We start from the raw sequence: 24,036 nt of genomic DNA, 5'->3' as shown, positions 1-24,036 counted from the left end.
TGTTATGAGGGGTAAGTCCCCAGCGCGCATATTGTGTACAGGTATGTGATGTTATATAGGGGAAGGGGCTGTAGACTGATATATGTATGAGAAATAATCTCCCAACACACACACTGTGTATGTGGTATTTACCAAACATTGTCTTTATACCTACATTTTGTACACATAACATATTAACACACTAGGTCATTCATCGTGCCCTGCGTCCGCTCTCCACATCGTCGCAAGGGCCTATGCCCATTAGACCATCGCACGCCCTTTGGCCATAAAATATTTAACCACTAACAACATTATGCTTGAAGGTAATACTCCATATAATACAAATACTGCCCGTCCAAAGGACGTGCAGGATTTATATGTGTGTGTGTGTGTGTGTATGTATATGTATATGTGTGTGTATATATATATATATATATATATACATACACTGCTCAAAAAAATAAAGGGAACACTAAAATAACACATCCTAGATCTGAATGAATGAAACATTCTTATTAAATACTTTGTTCTTTACATAGTTGAATGTGCTGACAACAAAATCACACAAAAATGATCAATGGAAATCAAATTTATTAACCCATGGAGGTCTGGATTTGGAGTCACACTCAAAATTAAAGTGGAAAAACACACTACAGGATGATCCAACTTTGATGTAATGTCCTTAAAACAAGTCAAAATGAGGCTCAGTAGTGTGTGTGTGGTTTCCTCGTGCCTGTATGACCTCCCTACAATGCCTGGGCATGCTCCTGATGAGGTGGCGGATGGTCTCCTGAGGGATCTCCTCCCAGACCTGTACTAAAGCATCCGCCAACTCCTGGACAGTCTGTGGTGCAACGTGGCGTTGGTGGATGGAGCGAGACATGATGTCCCAGATGTGCTCAATTGGATTCAGGTCGGGAGAACGGGCGGGCCAGTCCATAGCATCAATGCCTTCATCTTGCAGGAACTGCTGACACACTCCAGCCACATGAGGTCTAGCATTGTCTTGCATTAGGAGGAACCTAGGGCCAACCGCACCAGCATATGGTCTCACAAGGGGTCTGAGGATCTCATCTCGGTACCTAATGGCAGTCAGGCTACCTCTGGCGAGCACATGGAGGGCTGTGCGGCCCCCCAAAGAAATGCCACCCCACACCATTACTGACCCACTGCCAAACCGGTTATGCTGGAGGATGTTGCAGGCAGCAGAACGTTCTCCTTGGCGTCTCCAGACTCTGCCACGTCTGTCACGTGCTCAGTGAGAACCTGCTTTCATCTGTGAAGAGCACAGGGCACCAGTGGCGAATTTGCCAATCTTGGTGTTCTCTGGCAAATGCCAAATGTCCTGCACGGTGTTAGGCTGTAAGCACAACCCCCACCTGTGGACGTCGGGGCCTCATACCACCCTCATGGAGTCTGTTTCTGATCGTTTGAGTAGACACATGCACATTTTTGGCTTGCTGGAGGTCATTTTGCAGGGCTCTGGCAGTGCTCCTCCTGTTCCTCCTTGCACAAAGGCGGAGGTAGCGGTCCTGCTGCTGGGTTGTTGCCCTCCTACGGCCTCCTCCACGTCTCCTGATGTACTGGCCTGTCTCCTGGTAGCGCCTCCATGCTCTGGACACTACGCTGATAGACACAGCAAACCTTCTTGCCACAGCTCGCATTGATGTGCCATCCTGGATTAGCTGCACTACCTGAGCCACTTGTGTGGGTTGTACGGAGGTCATACAGGCACGTGGAGGCCACACACACTACTGAGCCTCATTTTGACTTGTTTTAAGGACATTACATCAAAGTTGGATCAGCCTGTAGTGTGTTTTTCCACTTTACTTTTGAGGGTGACTCCAAATCCAGACCTCCATGGGTTAATAAATTTGATTTCCATTGATAATTTTTGTGTGATTTTGTTGTCAGCACATTCAACTATGTAAAGAACAAAGTATTTAATAAGAATATTTAATTCATTCAGATCTAGGATGTGTTATTTTAGTGTTCCCTTTATTTTTTTGAGCAGTGTATATATAGTGTTTGTGTGAGTGTATGTATGTATGTGTGTGTATACATAAGTATAGATGTATATATGTGTGTGTGTATGTATGTATATATATATATATATATATATATATATATATATATATATATATATATACTGCTCAAAAAAATAAAGGGAACACTAAAATAACACATCCTAGATCTGAATGAATGAAATATTCTTATTAAATACTTTGTTCTTTACATAGTTGAATGTGCTGACAGCAAAATCACACAACAATTATCAATGGAAATCAAATTTATTAACCCATGGAGGTTTGGATTTGGAGTCACCCTCAAAATTAAAGTGGAAAAACACACTACAGGCTGATCCAACTTTGATGTAATGTCCTTAAAACAAGTCAAAATGAGGCTCAGTAGTGCGTGTGGCCTCCACGTGCCTGTATGACCTCCCTACAGCGCCTGGGCATGCTCCTGATGAGGTGGCGGATGGTCTCCTGAGGGATCTCTTCCCAGACCTGGACTAAAGCATCCGCCAACTCCTGGACAGTCTGTGGTGCAATGGATGTTGGTGGATGGAGCGAGACATGATGTCCCAGATGTGCTCAATTGGATTCAGGTCTGGGGAACGGGCGGGCCAGTCCATAGCATCAATGCCTTCGTCTTGCAGGAACTGCTGACACACTCTAGCCACATGAGGTCTAGCATTGTCTTGCATTAGGAGGAACCCAGGGCTAACCGCACCAGCATATGGTCTCACAAGGGGTCTGAGGATCTCATCTCAGTAACTAATGGCAGTCAGGCTACCTCTGGTGAGCACATGGAGGGCTGTGCGGCCCACCAAAGAAATGCCACCCCACACCATTACTGACCCACTGCCAAACCGGTCATGCTGGAGGATGTTGCAGGCAGCAGAACGTTCTCCTTGGTGTCTCCAGACTCTGTCACGTCTGTCACATGTGCTCAGTGAGAACCTGCTTTCATCTGTGAAGAGCACAGGGCGCCAGTGGCGAATTTGCCAATCTTGGTGTTCTCTGGCAAATGCCAAACGTCCTGCACGGTGTTGGGCTGTAAGCACAACCCCCACCTGTGGACGTCGGGCCCTCATACCACCCTCATGGAGTCTGTTTCTGATCGTTTGAGTAGACACATGCACATTTGTGGCTTGCTGGAGGTCATTTTGCAGGGCTCTGGCAGTGCTCCTCCTGTTCCTCCTTGCACAAAGGCGGAGGTAGCGGTCCTGCTGCTGGGTTGTTGCCCTCCTACGGCCTCCTCCACATCTCCTGATGTACTGGCCTTTCTCCTGGTAGCGCCTCCATGCTCTGGACACTACGCTGACAGACACCGCAAACCTTCTTGCCACAGCTCACATTGATATGCCATCCTGGATGAGCTAAACTACCTGAGCCACTTGTGTGGGTTGTAGACTCCGTCTCATGCTACCGCCAGCTTTCAAAAGTGACCAAAACATCAGCCAGAAAGCATAGGAGCTGAGAAGTGGTCTGTGGTCACCACCTGCAGAACAACTCCTTTATTGGGGGTGTCTTGCTAATTGCCTATAATTTGCATAACAGCATGTGCAATTGATTGTCAATCAGTGTTGCTTCCTAAGTGGACAGTTTGATTTCACAGAAGTGTGATTGACTTGGAGTTACATTGTGTTGTTTAATTGTTCCCTTTAATTTTTTTGAGCAGTGTCTGTATATATATGTATGTATGTGTATGTATGTATGTGTATATATATATATATATATATATATATATATATATATATAATAACACTCACTTCTCCAGCGATGCAGAAAAAGTAGACAAGCCAGCACTCACGTGTAGATGAAAGAAAAGCAGGATTTATTCCTTAACCAAACGGCATGGCGAAGTGCAGCAAATACAGCATACACAGCCCTGTATTTGCTGTACTTCACCATGCCGTTTGGTTAAGGAATAAATCCTGCTTTTCTTTCATCTACACGTGAGTGCTGGCTTGTCTAGTTTTGCTGCATCGCTGGAGAAGTGAGTGTTTTATATTTATTGCTGCCTTGCACCACCATTTTTTGCTTTATATACATAGGCTTTGAGTGCTGTCGTGATTATATATATATATATATACACACACATACACACACGCGCGCGCACACACACACACACACACACACACACACACACACAGTCTCTTTACCATATTGTGCGACTGTCCTGCAGCTCCACCATGGGTAGCAAAGTGTACTTTTTCCTAAAATTGCATCTTAACCACATGCAAAGCCACTAGAAGAGTGCCAGGGATGCAAGCTTACTACTCATGTTGCAAAGGAATTGTATACAATGTGTATTAAGCATAACAAGATGTGACGGGAGGAATAGCTGTAGCCACTCATTTGAAACTGTGACTTAAGCTGGCCTTACACTTTAAGATTATTTTTCCAATCATCCAATTAGTTGGCTAGTTGGTACAAAAGTCTGGTAATATAGGGGACCAAATGACATTCATCCATTTGCTCCCAAATGCTGGAAAAAGTTTAGAAGCGGTTGTTCAGACAAATTAAATAAAACTGGCTTAACTAATTTGTCTGACCGTTTTTGTCCTGTTTTTTTTTTTTTTTTTTAGTGTTTGGGAGGAAATGGTCGATTGTCATGTGTCCCATATATTGCCAGATTTTTTTTTCCAACCAGTCAACTAGTTGGATGATTGGACAAATAATATTAGTGTAAGGCCAGGTTTAGTCACACACAGAAGTACAAGTACTGTACTGCCAGCCACAGTGGCCAGTGTATGCTTGCAATGTATTTTAGTTCCTTCTTGTGGTGCAAAAAAAGTTGCTTTGCGCAGTTAAGTTGTAAAGTCTGTGGCACACCAAACAAGCTTTTTGGCTCGATTAAAGCAAAGGGGTATGATAAGACATCCGTTGTTGTCCTGAACTGAGAACAGACATTGGGGGGTATCCAATTACGGGTAATTGTATCACACGGTTGGTACCCTACTAGCCACGATGCGGTGCGCTCCTCCCCCCACAGGTGGCACTTATCGCTGATTACATATTATTATTGTGAAGCATTCCTCGTTGATATTATGTACCACAGTGTGACTGCAGCGCTGTACAGGATACAACATTTCACAATTTTCAGAGCACGGTAGTAAAATACTCATTGGGTAACTGCAGCATAAGTATATTGCATAAGTGCCAAATATTACAAACAGGGAAGCGTAGGATAATTAGATGAAGCTGGAAGGAGCAAGCAGTGACTATTAGTCGCAGGTGGGAATTGCCTTGTTATAAACTTGGCAATAGCACTGAGGGAACATGGATGTGGCATCTTGGGGGATGGGGTTATGGTTACCCCCTTCTGTGCTCTTGGCTGTGGTACAATTACTGCTGCAGTATCTTTTGCCATATCAGGATGGCAGTAGAATGGAGACTATGCTTTATCGCTGGCCCTCTAAATCAGAATATAAATACATTTTATTTTACATTTTGTTAACTTTAGGTTTTCCAGTCCCACTTTTGTGGAAACTAGTCTGGGACTCCAGTGCCGATTAGTATGCATGAGAGCTTAGAAGAACAGTAAAAGTCCTTTCACATTGGCCAGCCAGTGTTGCTTGGTAACGGAGTACTGCAGGATCTGTGCTCAAGGTGTCACCAACATTTGAATTCTTATTTGTAACTATTAAAAAAAAAAAAAATGAGTTCTGGGAGTATAGCACATGCATCGGCAAGAAGTTCTGCACATGCATCGGCATCCTTTTAGGGGGGTTGGCGGGACCATGGATATCTGCACTTGGACCCCTCCTATCTTACTATGGTGGCAAAGGGAAAGCAGATGGTACAGATATAACAGTAAAGTGTTTGTAGCAGATTGGTTACATTCACATCAGTCCCTGTCCCAGTATCGCTTTCCCTCTATATTCCCTATCACATGCGCGCACATACACGCTATGGTAAATTTATTTGTCAGTAGTCACTTAACCTACCAGAATATTTTTGGACTGTGAGTAGACCGAAGTACCCAGATGAAACATACAGAAGACACAGGGAGAACATATAAACTCACACAAATCATCAATTACTGGGATTTTAACTAATCAACTCAGTGCTGTGGGGCAGTAATGCTAACTACTACGCCAGCCATGCTGCCAGCTCCCTATTTTCAGTGATTTCAGATATATGGTGCCTGCAACCATTATAGATTGCATCAGCACATAGTGACTCTTCCCAAACCTTTCTCCTGTGGCTGCGTCCCCCCATCCTCATTGCACCCCAAGAAACACACCAGTATAGGGGGAGGGGATGCAATAGTTATACGACTGACTGATATTCTGTATTTGGTACCATAAGAAGCTCCAGGCCCAACTTTTATTTCACCGTTTGATATACATATTGTCTGGGTAGTTTTTTTTTATTTATTATTATTTAATTATTTTTTTTGCTAAACAAGTAATCTAAATGAAACTACTTACATTTCTCTCTATTTTTCTTGCAGTGAACTTTAATCATTTTGAAATACTACGAGCCATTGGGAAAGGCAGCTTTGGCAAGGTGAGTGTGTTTTGTTACATTCCTATTGCATGGCAAGAGCTGTCATTTGTGCTGGTCATTACTATCCATTATATCATGTAAATCTAGATTACAAACCATGCACCATCTTACTGTGTCCCTGTGCAGCAGTGCCGGACTGGGGCAAGGAGGGCCCACTGGGGAAGACAGTGTCAGGGGCCCATGCTTAAGGGTTGTGTGGCCAGTCGCCACTGAGGCATGGCCAACCATTATAGAGGATATAGTCTGCAGACAATATGGATACTACAGTGCATGGTCTGTCCTCCCATGTTCCTGGCCTGTCAGGTGACTGAACATGTGATAGAGTAACCATGCATAATTTGAGTGCACTGTCTGAAAACCTGACAATAGGAGAGGCCCAAACACCCCACTGCCCCCCCCCCCCCCCACACACACACACACAAACACACGACAGTGGGGCCCTCCGGGGAATAAAGAAAAAATTCCCTCTCCCCCGTACCCTTGTGGGCCAGTCCAGCCCTGTCGTGCAGTGATTCTCAACTCCAGCCCTCAAGTTTCCCCCTACAGGTCATGTTTTCTGGATTTCTGTAATCAGACACAGGTGATTTTACTTCATATTCCTGGGTCAGTAATTATCTCACCTGCTTCCAAAGGGTGAGGGTTGGAGTTGAGAACCCCGGTTCTAGTGTAATGCCACATTGATGGACGAGACAAACTATTGTAAAGTTCTAATTATTTCTAAATAATCATTTCAAATGCCAGCGTTAATATATGCTGCGGACGCATGGTGCATCTTATTACCATATACGATAAAAGTGCGCTGTACGTTGCAAACACTATATCCCTTAAGAGAAGACAAGCAATCGCACACATTGTAGGCTGAGGGCCAACGCTCAGATATGTATATATTTGATATTAAAAGGGTATGCATACAAAATTACATATGTACAATATATCATTCAGTGATAACATATATTTCTCTAACGTTCTAGAGGATGCTGGGGACTCCGTAAGGACCATGGGGGGAATAGACTGGCTCCGCAGGAGATAGGGCACTTTAAGAAAGCTTTGGATTCTGGGTGTGCACTGGCTCCTTCCTCTATGCCCCTCCTCCAGACCTCAGTTTTACACTGTGCCCAGAGGAGAATGGGTGCACTGCAGGGAGCTCCCCTGAGTTCTCTGCCTAGAAAGCATTTTTGTTAGGATTTTTCTGTATTTTTACAGGGAGCACTGCTGGCAACAGGCTCCCTGCATCGAGGGACTGAGGAGAGAGGGGCAGACCTACTTAAATGATAGGCTCTGCTTCCTCGGCTACTGGACACCATTAGCTCCAGAGGGGGTGAACACAGGTTCGTCCTGGGCGTTCACTCCCAGAGCCGTGCCGCCGTTCTCCTCACAGAGCCAGAAGAAACGAAGTCAGAAGACGTCTCAGGCGGCAGAAGCCTTCAGAGCTTCACTGAGGTAACGCACAGCACTGCAGCTGTGCGTCATTGCTCCACACACCTCACACACTCCGGTCACTGTAAGGGTGCAGGGCGCAGGGGGGGCGCCCTGGGCAGAAATATAAACACCTCTCTTATGGCAAAAGACTATATACATGTACAGGTGGGCACTGTACATATATATAAAAGAGCCCCCACCATATTTTAGTAAGTTTGAGCGGGACAGAAGCCCGCCGCCGAGGGGGCGGGGCTTCTCCCTCACCAGCGCCATTTTCTCTCCACAGCACCGCTGAGAGGAAGCTCCCCGGACTCTCCCCTGCTTGACACACGGTGAAAGAGGGTTTTAAAGTAGAGGGGGGGCACATATTTGGCGATTATACATTACAGCAGCGCTACTGGGTAAACATTTTGTGTTTTTTCCTGGGTCATATAGCGCTGGGGTGTGTGCTGGCATACTCTCTCTCTGTCTCTCCAAAGGGCCTAAGGGGGAACCTTTCTTCAGATAAGAGATTCCCTATGTGTGTGGAGTGTGTCGGTACGTGTGTGTCGACATGTCTGCGGTAAAAGGCTCTCCTAAGGAAGAGATTGAGCAAATGTATGTGTGTGGTGTCTCCGTCGACACCTGATTGGATATGTGAAATTAAGTGCTAAGATTAATTTATTACAAAAGATTAGAGAACAGACAGGGAATCTACCCTGGTCTGTCCCTATGTCACAGAGACCTTCAGAGTCTCACAACGCTCACTATCCAAAATAATAGACACTGATATCGACACGGAGTCTGACTCCAGTGTCGACTACGATAATGCAAAGTACAGCCAAGACTGGCAGAAAAGTATTCAATATATGATTATTGTAATAAAAGATGTTTTGCATATCACTGATGACTCGTCTGTCCCTGACACGAGGGTACACATGTTTAAGGGGAAGAAAGCGGAGGTAAATTTCCCTCCTCTCATGAAGAAAAAGAGAGGGAATCTCCAGACAAGAAGCTGCAGCTTCCCAAAAAGAATTCTCAGGGAGTATCCTTTCCCTAATGGGGCCAGGATACGATGGGAATCTTCCCCTAGGGTGTACAAGGCATTGACACGCTTACCCAAAAAGGTAGCGCTGACTTAACAGCTATCCTCAGGGATCCTGCAGATAGCATGCAGTAAAAGTACTTTGAAGTCCATTTACACACATTCTGGTACACTACTCAGACAGGCGATTGTGTCGGCATGGGTTTATAGCGCTGTAGCAGCGTAGAGAGATACCTTATCAGCGGAGATTGAAACCCTAGATAAGGATGCCAGGTTAGTGTCCCTAGTGTATGTATATGTATATATATATATATATATATATATATATATATATATATATATATATATATATATTATATGTAAAAGATGCTGTCTTTTATATATATATATATATATATATATATATATATATATATATATATATTAGACATGCCCATAGAGACGTTAGTCTACTGGGTTCTAGAGTCAACGCTATGTCGATTTCTGCTAGACGTGTCCTGTGGGAACATGCAATGGACAGGTGATGCCGACTAAAAGAGGCATATGGAGGGTTTACCTTACAAGGCTGAGGAATTGTGTGGAGAAGGGCTCTCGGACCTGGTCTCCACAGCTATAGCTGGTAATTCTGATCTTTTGCCTTATATTTCCTCACAGACTAAGAAAGCACGACATTATCAAATGCAGTCCTTTCGGTCGCAGAATAGCAAGAAAGTATGAGGAGCGTCCTTTCTTACCAGAGGTAAGGGCACGGGGCACAGCTAGTTCCCAGGAACAGAAGTCCTCCCCGGCCTCTACTACATCCACTGCATGATGCAGGAGCTCCGCTAAGGGAGTCCGCCCCAGGGGGAGCACGTCTTCGACTCTTCAGCCACATCTGAGTTCACTCACAGGTGGATCCCGGGGCAATAAAAATTGTTCTCAGGGTTACAAAGGAATTCGAAAGGTGCCTCCTCACCGGTTTTCCTTATCGGACCTACCGGCTTCTCCCCCAGAAGGGGAGATTATATTGAATACAATTCACACATTGTATTTCCAACAGGTGGTGCTCAAGGTTCCCCTCCTTCAACAAGGAAGGGGAAATTACTCAACCTTGGCTGTAGTCCCGAATTCGTACGGTTCGGTCAGGCCTATTTAAAATTAAAATCTCTGAACCTATACTGGAAATGGTTCAAATTTAAAGTGGAATCGTTCAGAGCGATCATGGCCAGCCTGGAAAGGGGGGATTTGATGGTGTATCTAGACATAAAGGCTGCATACCTTCATGTTCCCATTTATCCACCCCATCAGGCGTACCTGAGAATTGCGGTACAGTATTGTCATTACCAATTTCAGGGTAATTGGCGGAAATGATGGTGCTCCTACGCAAGCAAGGAGTCACAGTTATCCCATACCTGGACGATCTCCTATAAGGGCGAGATCAAAAGAGCAGTTGTTGAACAGTGTGTCACTTTCGCTGAAGGTGTCACAGCAACACGGCTGGATTCTCAATATCCCGAAGTTACAGCTGGTTCCTATGACTAGTCTGCCCTTCTTGGGTATGATTCTGGATACGGACCAGAAAGGGGTTTACCTTCAGATAGAGAAGGCCCAGGAACTCATGACTCTGGTCAGGAACTTTATTGAAACCAAGACAGATGTGAGGGCATCACTGCACCCGAGTCCGGGGAAAATCATTCCCTTCGGCAGGTTCCATGCGAGGACTTCAAATGGGACCTACTGGACAAGTGGTCCGGGTCACATCTACAGATTCATCAGTTGATCACCCTCTCCCCCAGGGCCAAGTTATCTCTCCTGTGGTGGCTGCAGGGTGCTCACCTTCTATAGGGCCGCAGGTTCGGCATTCATGACTGTATCCTGGTGACCACGAACGCGAGCCTCCGAGGTTGGGGAGCAGTCGCACAGAGAAAAATACAATTTCCAAGGTTTTTGGTCAAGTCAAGAGACTTGTCTTCACATCTTAGAACTAAGGGCCATATACAACGCCCTACGTCAGGCGTAGACCCTACTTCGCGACCAACCGGTTCTGATCCAGTCAGACAACGTCACCGCAGTAGCTCATGTAAACCGCCAAGGCGGCACAAGGAGCAGAGTGGCGATGGCGTAAGCCACCAGAATTCTTCGCTGGGCGGAGAATCATGTAAGCGCACTGTCAGCAGTGTTCATTCCAGGAGTGGACGACTGGGAAGCAGACTTCCTCAGCGGACACGACCTACGTCCTGGAGAGTGGGGACTTCATCAGGAAGTCATAGCACAGATTGCAATTCGGTGGAGACTGCCACTGATAGACATAATGGCGTCCCACCTCAACACAAAGCCGCAGAGTTATTTCGCCAGGTCAAGAGACCCTCAGGCAGTAGCTGTGGATGCCCTAGTGACACCGTGGGTTTTCCAGTCGGTCTATGTGTTTACTCCTCACTCCTCTTCTTCTTATTATCCTCAACACCTTGGGTATGAGAGGAAGAGAACAATTCTCATTGTTTCAGATTGGCCACGGAGAACCTGGTATCCAGATCTACAGGAAATGCTCACAGAGAATCCGTGGCCTATTCCTCTAAGACAGGACCTACTGCAGCAGGGGCCATGTCTATTCCAAGACTTACCGCGGCTGCGTTTGACGGCATGGCGGTTGAACGCAGGGTCCTAGCGGAAAAGGGTATTCCGGAGGAGGTCATTCCTACCCTAATTAAGGCTAGGAAGGAAGTGACATCGAAACATTATCACCGAATATGGCAAAAATGTGTTTCCTGGTGTGAGGCCAGGAATGCTGCTACGGAGGAATTCCTTTTGGGCCGCCTGCTTCACTTCCTTCATACTGGAGTGAATTTGGGCCTGAAATTAGGATCGATAAAGGTTCAAATTTCGGCCTTATCCATTTTCTTCCAAAAAGAATTGGCTTCTCTTCCTGAAGTACAAACGTTTGTGAAGGGAGTACTGCATATTCAGCCTCCTTTTGTACCGCCGGTGGCGCCTTGGGACCTTAACGTGGTGTTACGGTTCCTTAAGTCACATTGGTTTGAACCACTTAAGACTGTGGAGTTGAAATATCTCACCTGGAAGGTGGTCATGTTGTTAACCTTGGCTTCGGCTAGGCGAATTGCGGAATTGGCGGCTTTATCACCTAAAAGCCCCTATCTGATTTTTCATATGGATAGAGCGAAATTGCGGACCCGTCCTCAATTCCTGCCTAAGGTGGTCTCATCCTTTCATATGAACCAACCTATTGTCGTGCCTGTGGCTACACGTGACTTGGAGGATTCCGAGTCCCTTGATGTGGCCAGGGCTTTGAAAATTTACGTGGCCAGAACGGCTAGGATCTGACAAACAGAAGCACTGTTTGTCCTGTATGCAGCCAACAGGGTTGGCGGCCCTGCTTCTAAGCAGACTATTGCTTGCTGGATCTGTAACACGATTCAGCAGGCGCATTCTACGGCAGGATTGCCGTTACCTAAATTGGTTAAGGCCCATTCCACTAGGAAGGTGGGCTCTTCTTGGGCGGCTGCCCGGGGGGTCTCGGCACTACAGCTTTGCCGAGCTGCTACTTGGTCGGGGTCAAATAATTTTGCAAAGTTCTATAAGTTTGATACCCTGGCTGAGGAGGACCTCCTGTTTGCTCAATTCGGTGCTGCAGAGTCATCCGCACTCTCCCGCCCGGTTGGATTTTCACCAAGGTGATGGCGGAGATGATGGTGCTCCTGATAAAGGCGAGATCGAGAGATCAATTGTTGAAGAGCGTGTCGCTCTCCCTGAGAGTGCTGCAACAGCACGGTTGGATTCTCAATCTGCCAAAGTCACAATTGGTTCCAACGACTCGGCTATCATTCCTAGGCATGGTTCTGGACACGGAACAAAAGAGGGTTTTTCTCCCATTGGAAAAGGCCCAGGACCTCCAGAACATGGTCAGAGACCTGCTAAAACCAAAAAGAGTGTCTGTTCATCAATGCACTCGAGTTCTGGGAAAAATGGTGGCAGCCTACGAGGCCATCCCCTTCGGCAGGTTCCATGAGAGGACATTTCAGTGGGACCTTCTGGACAAGTGGTCCGGGTCCCATCTACAAATACATCAAGAAAATAACCCTGTCCCCCAGGGCCAGGGTGTCTCTCCTGTGGTGGCTGCAGAGTGCTCACCTTCTAGAGCAGTGTTTCCCAACCGCGGTCCTCAAGGCACACTAACAGTCCTGGTTTTAGTGATATCCAGGCTTGAACACAGGTGACTTAATTAGTACCTCAGTTATTTTGATTTAACCATCTGTGCTGAAGCCTGGATATCACTAAAAGCTGTACTGTTGGTGTGCCTTGAGGACCGTGGTTAGGAATGCCTGTTCTAGAGGGTCTCAGGTTCGGCATTCAAGACTGGGTTCTGGTGACCACGGACGCAAGCCTCCAAGGATAGGGAGCAGTCAAACAAGGAATACATTTTCAGGGACTATGGTCAAGCCAGGAGGCTTGTCTACACATCAACATACTGGAGTTGAGGGCCATATACAACGGCCTACGACAAGCGGAGAATCTTCTTCGCAACCTACCGGTTCTGATTCAATCAGACAACGTCACAGCCGTGGCACATGATATCCGCCAAGGCGGGACAAGGAGCAGCGTGGCGATGGCGGAAGTCACCAGGATTCTTCGCTGGTCGGAAAATCACGTAAGCGCTCTGTCAGGTGTCTTCATTCCGGGAGTGGACAACTGGGAAGCAGACTTCCTCAGCAGACCCAATCTCCATACAGGAGAGTGGGGACTTCATCAAGAAGTTTTTGCAGAGATAACAAGTCTTTGGGGAATTCCTCAAATAGACATGATGGCGTCACGCCTCAACAAGAATCTTCGGAGGTATTGTGCCTGGTTAAGGGACCCTCAGGCAGTAGCGGTGGACGCCCTGGTGACACCATGGGTGTTTCAGTCGGTCTATGTGTTCCCTCCTCTTCCTCTCATTTAAAAAATATTGAGAATCTCAAGATCAAAAACAGTGCAGACAATGGCCCTCATTCCGAGTTGTTCGCTCGCTAGCTGCTTTTAGCAGCATTGCACACGCTAAGCCGCCGCCTACTGGGAGTGAATCTTAGCTTTGCAGAATTGCGAACGAAAGATTCGCATAATTGCGAATAGAAATTTCTTTGCAGTTTCTGAGTAGCTCGGGACTTACTCTGCCACTGCGATCAGTTCAGTCAGTTTCGTTCCTGGTTTGACGTCACAAACACACCCAGCGTTCGCCCAGCCACTCCCCCGTTTCTCCAGCCACTCCCGCGTTTTTCCCAGAAACTGCAGCGTTTTTCTGCACACACCCATAAAACGGCCAGTTTCCGCCCAGAAACACCCACTTCCTGTCAATCACACTCCGATCACCAGAACGATGAAAAATCCTCGTTATGCCGTGAGTAAAATACCTAAACGCATGCGCTCTGCGAACCTTGCGCATGCGCAGTAAGCGACTAATCGCAATATAGCGAAACTCTGCAACGAGCGAACAACTCTGAATGAGGGCCAAAACTCATTGTTCCAGATTGGCCTCGAAGGGCCTGGTACTCAGAGCTTCAGGAAATGCTCACAGAAGATCCGTGGCCTCTTCCTCTCAGGGAGGACCTGTTACAGCAGGGGCCCTGCGTGTTCCAAGATTTACCGCGGTTACGTTTGATGGCATGGCGGTTGAACACCGAATCCTAGCTGCGAAAGGTATTCCGGAGGAAGTCATCCCTACTCTGATAAAGGCTAGGAAGGAGGTGACGCCAAAACATTATCACCGTATCTGGAGGAAGTATGTATCTTGGTGTGAAGCCAAGAATGCTCCTACGGAAGATTTCCATCTGGGTCGTTTTCTCCACTTTCTACAGACAGGGGTGGATATGGGCCTGAAGTTAGGGCCAAAATCCGTACCTTAATGGAGCCTATCTATATTCTTCCAGAAGGAATTGGCTTCTCTCCCAGAAGTCCAGACGTTTGTGCAGTGGCGGATCTAGACTTAACTTTTAGGGGGGGCGGTTTAAGAATTATGACTCCTCCCCCTAATCATAGCCCCTCCCACTTAGTAATGCCCTTCCCGTTCGCTTCTAAAATTTCCTATTGTTGCCATTACTAATAAAATGTTGCCAGTTAGTGGAGAGAACCCTGCGCACTGGTGATACAGACTGGCGAATCGCCATTCCTTCCATCAGGGGTGGTAGAGGATAAGACAGTAGGGCAATTTAAACATGCATGGGATAGACATAAGGATATTCTTACAAAGAAATTCAACATTGAAGCACACTGTATGAGCTGAAATTCACATTATAGCACACTGTATGAGCCAACGTTATAGCACACTGTATGAGCCAAAATTCACTTTATAGCACACTGTATGAGCCAACGTTATAGCACACTGTATGAGCCAACGTTATAGCACACTGTATGAGCCAAAATTCACTTTATAGCACACTGTATGAGCCAAAATTCACTTTATACAACACTGTATGAGCCAAAATTCACTTTATACAACACTGTATGAGCCAAAATTCACTTTATAGCACACTGTATGAGCCAAAATTCACTTTATAGCACACTGTATGAGCCAAAATTCACTTTATAGCACACTGTATGAGCCAAAATTCACTTTATAGCACACTGTATGAGCCAAAATTCACTTTATAGCACACTGTATGAGCCAAAATTCACTTTATAGCACACTGTATGAGCCAAAATTCACTTTATAGCACACTGTATGAGCCAACGTTATAGCACACTGTATGAGCCAACGTTATAGCACACTGTATGAGCCGAAGTGCACATTATAGCACACTGTATGAGCCAATGTTATAGCACACTGTATGAGCCAATGTTATAGCACACTGTATGAGCCAACGTTATAGCACACTGTATGAGCCAATGTTATAGCACACTGTATGAGCCGAAGTGCACATTATAGCACACTGTATGAGCCAAAATTCACTTTATAGCGCACTGTATGAGCCAAAATTCACTTTATAGCACACTGTATAAGCCAATGTTATAGCACACTGTATGAGCCAAAATTCACGTTATAGCACACTGTATGAGCCAATGTTATAGCACACTGTATGAGCCAAAATTCACGTTATAGCACACTGTATGAGCCAAAATTCACTTTATAGCACACTGTATGAGCCAAAATTCACTTTATAGCACACTGTATGAGCCAAAATTCACTTTATAGCACACTGTATGAGCCAACGTTATAGCACACTGTATGAGCCAACGTTATAGCACACTGTATGAGCCGAAGTGCACATTATAGCACACTGTATGAGCCAATGTTATAGCACACTGTATGAGCCAATGTTATAGCACACTGTATGAGCCAACGTTATAGCACACTGTATGAGCCAATGTTATAGCACACTGTATGAGCCGAAGTGCACATTATAGCACACTGTATGAGCCAAAATTCACTTTATAGCACACTGTATGAGCCAAAATTCACTTTATAGCACACTGTATAAGCCAATGTTATAGCACACTGTATGAGCCAAAATTCACGTTATAGCACACTGTATGAGCCAAAATTCACGTTATAGCACACTGTATGAGCCAATGTTATAGCACACTGTATGAGCCAAAATTCACGTTATAGCACACTGTATGAGCCAATGTTATAGCACACTGTATGAGCCAAAATTCACGTTATAGCACACTGTATGAGCCGAAGTGCACATTATAGCACGCTGAATGAGGCAACAGAATGCAGGGACATAATGCCGGGAGAAGAGAGGAGGGGGGAGAAATGGGACACACACACACCTAATCATTGATGGAGGCCGGGTCCCGCCGCGATATTGGGAACGGGTGCCGAGCGATGCAGCGAGGCGGAGGACGAAGACGCGCGTACAGGAAGGAGGGGGCGTGCTCAGATCAGAGGTCACTGTACGCGCGTCAGGACGCTCCTCTCTCTCTCCTCATCCCCCGCCGCACTGCAGAGCTCTCCAACCCGTTCCCAATACCGCAGCGGGACCCGGCCTCCATCCCGCTGCCGGTATATGTAGGGGGGGCGTTCGCCCTGATCGCCCCCCGCTAAATCCGCCACTGCGTTTGTGAAGGGAGTACTGCACATCCAGCCCCCCTTTTTGCCCCCAGTGGCACCATGGGACCTTAACGTGGTGTTAAGTTTCCTAAAATCTCACTGGTTTGAACCTCTTCAAACGGTTGAATTAAAATTTCTCATGTAGAAGGTGGTCATGTTATTGGCCTTGGCATCTGCAAGGTGGGTGTCCGAATTGGCGGCCTTGTCCCACAAGAGCCCCTATTTGATTTTCCATGTGGATAGAGCAGAGTTGAGGACTCGTCCTCAATTTTTACCTAAGGTGGTTTCTTAATTTCATATGAACCAACCTATTGTGGTGCCTGTGGCTACGGGGAACTTGGAGGACTCCAAGTCCCTGGATGTAGTCAGGGCCTTAAAAATTTATGTAGCAAGGACGGCTAGGGTTAGGCAAACAGAGGCTCTTTTTGTCCTGTATGCAGCCAACAAAGTTGGCGCCCCTGCTTCTAAGCAGACTATTGCTCGCTGGATCTGTAACACGATTCAGCAGGCTCATTCTACGGCTGGATTGCCGTTACCAAATTCGGTAAATGCCCATTCCACTAGGAAAGTGGGCTCTTCTTGGGCGGCTGCCCGAGGCGTCTCGGCATTACAGCTTTGCCGAGCAGCTACTTGGTCGGGTTCAAACACGTTTGCGAAATTCTACAAGTTTGATACCCTGGCTGATGAGGACCTTGCGTTTGCTCAGTCGGTGCTGCAGAGTCATCCGCACTCTCCCGCCCGGTTTGGAGCTTTGGTATAAACCCCATGGTCCTTACGGAGTCCCCAGCATCCTCTAGGACGTAAGAGAAAATAAGATTTTAAACCTACCGGTAAATCTTTTTCTCCTAGTCCGTAGAGGATGCTGGGCGCCCGTCCCAGTGCGGACTAAATCTGCAAGTCTTGTATATAGTTGTTGCTTACATAAGGGTTATGTTAGAGTTGGAATCGGTCTTTGACTGATACTGTTTTTTGTTCATACTGTTAACTGGTTGCGTATTTTCCAGGTTATATGGTATGATTGGTGTGGGCTGGTATGACTCTTGCCCTTAGATTAACAAAATCCTTTCCTCATGTTGTCCATCTCCTCTGGGCATAGTTTCTCTAACTGTGGTCTGGAGGAGGGGCATAGAGGGAGGAGCCAGTGCACACCCATACTAAAAGTTCTTTATAGTGCCCATGTCTCCTGCGGAGCCCGTCTATACCCCATGGTCCTTACGGAGTCCCCAGCATCCTCTACGGACTAGGAGAAAAAGATTTAACGGTAGGTTTACAATCTTATTATACTGTGTATTGGGAGAGGTACATGTCTGGGATTGAGTCTTCTGTTATTGGTCTAGGGGAGGGAGATCTCTCATTCATGACGTGTTATTGGTCAGTTCATATGCAAGCAACGTCCAGTATTGAAGAATCTATCATAGGGATTAGCCATGCTGTCTTTCAGAAGATTCTTTTGTTCACTTTAGAATGTGGCTTCATATTCATACATTTAATCATAACTAATTGTTGCAATGTGCTACAATCTAACCATAGATATCAAATTAACACACACATTTCCCTGATCATTTTGACACCAAGCATGACATGTTTAGCTTGTTCCGTTCCAATAAAACATATGTATATGATGTTATAACTCTCTTTTATATACATACATTATAATGTCTGGTGCTTGACATGTTTAATTTATGTGTTGTATGAAATATGTGTTGAATATATCTGTGGCTTGTCTCTGTGTGAGTGCGTATGCTACCATGTGTCGCTGTGCACGCACAAAGACCCATCTGTTTGGAGTTTGATGTGTGTATGTAATATTTTTGACTTCGACACTATTATGGTGAATAATCTGCTTAATCAATTTAAATCATAACTACAATCTTATAAACTGGCATATGAAAAGGGAACATCCTTCTAGTTATCGCAGGTCTGTAAAATGTTTCTCATGGAAAAACTCTTAATTTAATATGTGTATAATTTTTAGTTAAGTTGTTTTCTGTTTCCAGGTCTGCATTGTCCAGAAAAATGATACTAAGAAAATGTATGCGATGAAATACATGAACAAACAGAAATGCGTGGAGCGCAATGAAGTGAGGAATGTGTTTAAAGAACTGCAGATCATGCAAGGTCTGGAACATCCATTTCTAGTCAACCTCTGGTGAGTAATTTATTGCTCACTTGGACTGTGGTCAATGTCGCAGACAACCTGTTTAACCTGCAACTTTTAAAGGAAGCGTGACAGAATGTGAAATTGCTTACTGTGATTAATAAGGGAACATTTGATAGCATAGGTAAGATTGACAAGTGGACATTAATTTCAGTGATACATTTTCAGGGCGATTGGTGAGATTAGGTTTTGCTATGCAGTCTGTGCTGTTCAAATAACAAGGTTTGTAGCTTCAGCACCTTAAGAAGTTTTAATGCACTATTGAACCATTGGGAAAATGAACATGGCATACTGGTCTAGTTTATAAAGGAAGAAAGCCCATTTGTCCCTTTGTCAATGTCTACTAAAGAGACTTGGCCAATCACAGGTCTCTGGCGAAACACATCACATGGAAGCCTATTTAAGGTATAGATGTGCGGTTTGGTTATTTAGAACTCCGAACCCACTGAATTTTGTAAATCCGAACAGAGGTGTCTATTCATTAAAAAAAATTAGCAAAAAATGAATTGATACTTTTCACTATACATCGCATCGGTTCGATGCGTATATAACTATCCTATCTATCTATCTATCTATCTATCTATCTATCTATCTGTTATAAGTAGTAATTCATGTAAACTTACCCTTCCGGCGAAGCGATGCAGTGTTCAGGGCTCCAGCGACGCTTTCTTCTCTGGTGGTCCCCCTCTGCGGTGCTTTGAGGCAGCTGACGGGTCCTTCTGCGCATGCACTGTTGGCTGACCTCCCAGGAGGCCGCAGAGGCTGACCAGAGAAAAGGAGGGGCGGAGCCAGCACCGGGTGTTGACAGAAAGTAGGGAAGCATTGAGCTTCCCTACAGTTACCGCACCACTGTTCAATTTGCACCATCCTGGGATGGCGAACCTGAAGTCCATGGAGTAGCGGAAAGCAGAGCTTTCTGCTCCTTCATGAATCGCACTCAGGGCCGTCTTTTTGTATGGGCTCAGTGGGCTCTTGCCCAAGGGCCCCAGGGAGTATAAGGGCCCTAAGCTGATAGCTGAGGGTCTACTCTTTCCACGGGTACCAGGTTTTTAAAAATCGGCCCTGGGGAACCGGACTTCAAAGCAGTGGTCCCCATCCGAGCCTGTTAATTTATCTTCCCAGCCAGATATCTTGGGTTCTCTCTGACTTAGAGTTTTTCTGAAAGTATATTCCAAAAGCTGATACTCTATCCTATCAGAGGACACTGATATCTCTGGTTCTGGGCATAGTAGAGACAAGCTATCAGCCTTCCAGCAGCTGGTGGAAGAGAGATGCATCTGCATCTCTCTTCCTCCAGCATAGTACAGGTTGAGTATCCCATATCCAAATATTCCGAAATACGGACTTTTTTGAGTGAGATAGTGAAACCTTTGTTTTTTGATGACTCAATGTACACAAACTTTGTTTAATACACAGTTATTAAAAATATTGTATTAAATGACCTTCAGGCTGTGTGTATAAGGTGTATATGAAACAAATGAATTGTGTGAATGTACACACACTTGTTTAATGCACAAAGTTATAAAAAATATTGGCTAAAATGACCTTCAGGCTGTGTGTATAAGGTGTATATGTAACATAAATGCATTCTGTGCTTAGACTTGGGTCCCATCACCATGATATCTCATTATAGTATGCAATTATTCCAAAATACGGAAAAATCCCATATCCAAAATACCTCTGGTCCCAAGCATTTTGGATAAGGGATACTCAACCTGTATTAGAAGCCTCAGCATGATAGCACCTCTTGATATCTTTAGTAATAGGATGTGCAGTCCAGGCCCCCCCCCCCCCCCCTTTTTTTTTTCCAGCAGCTGATCCCTGCTCCAGCTCCACACACCTAATATGCAGTTTCATATTTTCATTGGTGGATTGCTCCGGCTCCTGAACTCTGATCCCCAAGTCCCCAGTACATCCTGAACGGTGGGCCTCTCTAGTGTTTTAAACCTCATTAAATGCTAAGAAATCTATTTCTAGAAACTGGAAATATCTGCAGTTAAGCAAGCTACCCTTCCACCTGAAAATGATGAATTTTAAGCACACTCCACTTTCCACCCCTCCCCTACGTATTAAACACCCCCTACCACCCTGGAAGTCATGTACCGGGGCCCCTTTATTCAGCCCAATGCCCCTTCTACAGTTTAGTGCTCTCCCTCCCGCCCCATATGTGCAGTAAAGGATTAATTAGCAGACATTACAGCTCCAAGTCCTACATGATGAGCGGAAGATAGAACACCCTCTACCGCCCGCAGGACATCAAAGTTGCCGCTGATATCACCCGCCACTCCTACCGCTTGAAGCAGAGAAAAGCCCATTTACGCAAAACAGGGCTTTTCTCTCTCTATGAATAGACCCCAGAGTGCCTTATTTAGCTTGCATCGCTACAGCGATGCAAACGCACTTCCCTGCTGTTCCCATCAGTGCGCACATGCAGGTCCTGTTGTGCGTGGGCCGGGAAATGCTTTTGCTTCGCAGTGATGCAAATGCCTCTGCCTGATTGTCAGGCAGAGGCGTTCGCGGGGCGGCGACACGGAGTTGCCAGGGCTTATTTCAGGCTTATTTTCTGCTTTTATAATAAAGAATAAGATCAGCAGCAGCCGTCTGAGGAGTGCAGATGAAGGCTCGCTCACTGTCTGTAGCCCACCATTGCAGGAGTAGCTTCAGTCTTCCAGAACTCATGCATATCTATTTGTTCATGGGACATAACTCGTTACGTCAATGGATTTTCACCAGCGGTCGTTTGCTGAGTTTCTGTTTAAGAAGGATCGCCATGGTACAAGTACACTTTTTATTACTTCCTCCATCTCAGGGGCAGCATGCAGGACTGGCAGTGTAACAGTATTCTCGTCACTACTAGCCAGTGTCTTAGGGAAATGGAGTGTTACTTAGCTGCCCTAGCAACATTTATTTATATATTACCGTACTTGATCATACTTTCTGCCAAAAAGCAGTAAAAATATCATATAATATCATAATCCCACATCATAAATGGCTGATATATTGGTGGTCAGATTTTAGCATTACATGTTTTCCATTTTTTATTGATCAGACTCGTTCATAAATTGTTTGCTCTAGATTGGCTAGTATAGTTTTTCTTTTTTTTTTTAAATTCTTTATTTGTACGTGGTCAGGCACATAGAGAAGGCATTATAGCAATACATGGGACAGGCGGCCAACATAGCCAGTGTCCAGGATAGACCACAAATTTTCAGATAAATAACAGGGTTAATCGGTGTGGAAAGAACAATAGAATTCAAACATAGGGTTCAAGGGGGGGGGGGGGGAGGGAGGAGGAGAGGAACAAGGGAGGGGGAGAGCCACATTAGCATCCATACATAATATATATCGTGAGAACAACAAGATCAGAATAAAGGGAAGGAGGGGAATCAGGGAGGAGACTAAAACAGAGAAGGCAAAGGGAAAAGAGAAGATAGAGAAGGAGAGGAGATGGAATAAAGTGAAATGTCGGGGAGAGAGATGGTAGGAGGTGTCCATGGGTCTACGGGGAGGGCCAGGAGCAGGAGGAGGGGAACGGCTAACTACGTTCGGCGGCGAGCCAGGGAGCCCAGACCTGCTCGAAGACGTGGCCCCGGTCGTGGAGGTAGTATGTGATCTTTTCCATTGAGGCGATGTGCCAAATTTTAGCTTTAAGGGATAGTAGGGAAGGTGGTGAGGGGCTCTTCCAGTTGAGGGCGATCAGTGATTTTGCTGCCGTTAGAATGTGTGAGGTCAGCTTTTGGGAGAATTTATTGAGGAGTGGGGGGGATAACACAGTAAGGAGATCCAAGGATCTTTCAGCACAGGGGATTCTAGGAGTGGGTTGAGGAGGGAGTGGACTAGGTCCCAGAAGGGCACGATAACCGGGCAGGTCCACCATATGTGGAGCATAGTGCCTCTAGCCCCACAGTTCCTCCAGCAAGCCGGAGAGGAGGACGGGAAAAATTTGTTAAGTCGGTCGGGGGTGTAGTACCAGCGGTAGTAAACTTTGTAGGCTGTTTCCTTAAAATCGGTGGCAATGGAGCATTTAGCAATCCCTAGTCTCATGTCCTCCCAGTCTTCAGTTTCTGGTGGAGGCCCGAGGTCCCGTTCCCATGCGAGTTCATGGGGCCGGGATAGGGGAAGGGAGGATTCTAGTAGGAGAGAGTAAAGTTGGGAGATTATGCCTTTGGAGGAATGAGAGTTGATACATAGGCTTTCAAAGGGAGTGAGGGCACGAAGTAAGGCGGTGGGGGGGAGGGAGGTTAGAAAGTGGCGTATTTGTAGGAATTGAAAGGGATTAAGTGGTTGTGAGGGGGTTTTCTGTTGGAGGTCAGGTAGGGACAGCCATTGGCCCCGATCGGCAAAGTCGGTTGGGTATTTGAGGCCCAGTGTTATCCACGTCCGGGATCTCGTAAACGAGAGTCCTGAGGGAAACATGGGATTCTGCCAGATGGGGGTTGAGGGTGTAGTAGTCAGACCCCACTTCAGAGAGAGGGTGTCCCAGGTTTTGAGGTTGAATTTAATGGTGGGGAGAAGTTTAGAGGTTGGGGGTCGGGAGGTGGAGGAGAGGCCCCATAAGGGGGTCAGGTCTGGGATGCCAATGAAGGCTGCCTCGATGTCCAACCAGGACACCGATCCTGAGGGAGCATATGAAGTGACAATGTGGGATAAATGGGAGGCTAGGTAGTAAAGTTTGACATCGGGAAGGCCTCTGCGGAGGTTGGTCTTTTCAGAGTGTTGGCAGCAATGCGGGGAGGTCTGTGGTTCCAAATAAAGCGTACAAGGGCTCGTTGGATAGTGCGGAGAAAGGAGGCCGGGACCGCCACTGAGAGGGTCTGAGAAAGATAGAGCCATTTGGGGATTATGGTCATTTTAACTGCTATGATCCTGCCCAGCCATGAGATGAAGAGACTGTTCCAAGAGGACAGGT

The 24,036-nt window shown here is 46.0% G+C and overlaps 1 protein-coding gene across 2 annotated transcripts in view; it reads left to right on the top strand.

Moving 5' to 3' along the window:
* The window catches only part of STK32A (serine/threonine kinase 32A), a 523,510-nt gene that overhangs the window by 114,035 nt on the left and 385,439 nt on the right, over positions 1-24,036 (top strand). For both annotated transcript variants that reach the window (XM_063928099.1, XM_063928098.1), the window contains 2 exons: positions 6,448-6,503; positions 18,967-19,118. In XM_063928099.1, the coding sequence (XP_063784169.1) occupies positions 6,448-6,503; positions 18,967-19,118 (208 nt within the window). The remainder of the gene's footprint in view (positions 1-6,447; positions 6,504-18,966; positions 19,119-24,036) is intronic.

The sequence above is a fragment of the Pseudophryne corroboree genome, chromosome 6, assembly GCF_028390025.1.
Source record: "Pseudophryne corroboree isolate aPseCor3 chromosome 6, aPseCor3.hap2, whole genome shotgun sequence".
Classification (NCBI taxonomy): Eukaryota; Metazoa; Chordata; class Amphibia; order Anura; family Myobatrachidae; genus Pseudophryne; species Pseudophryne corroboree.
The sequence above is the reverse complement of the archived record's forward strand: the minus strand, read 5'-3'. Positions and strand labels throughout refer to the sequence as shown.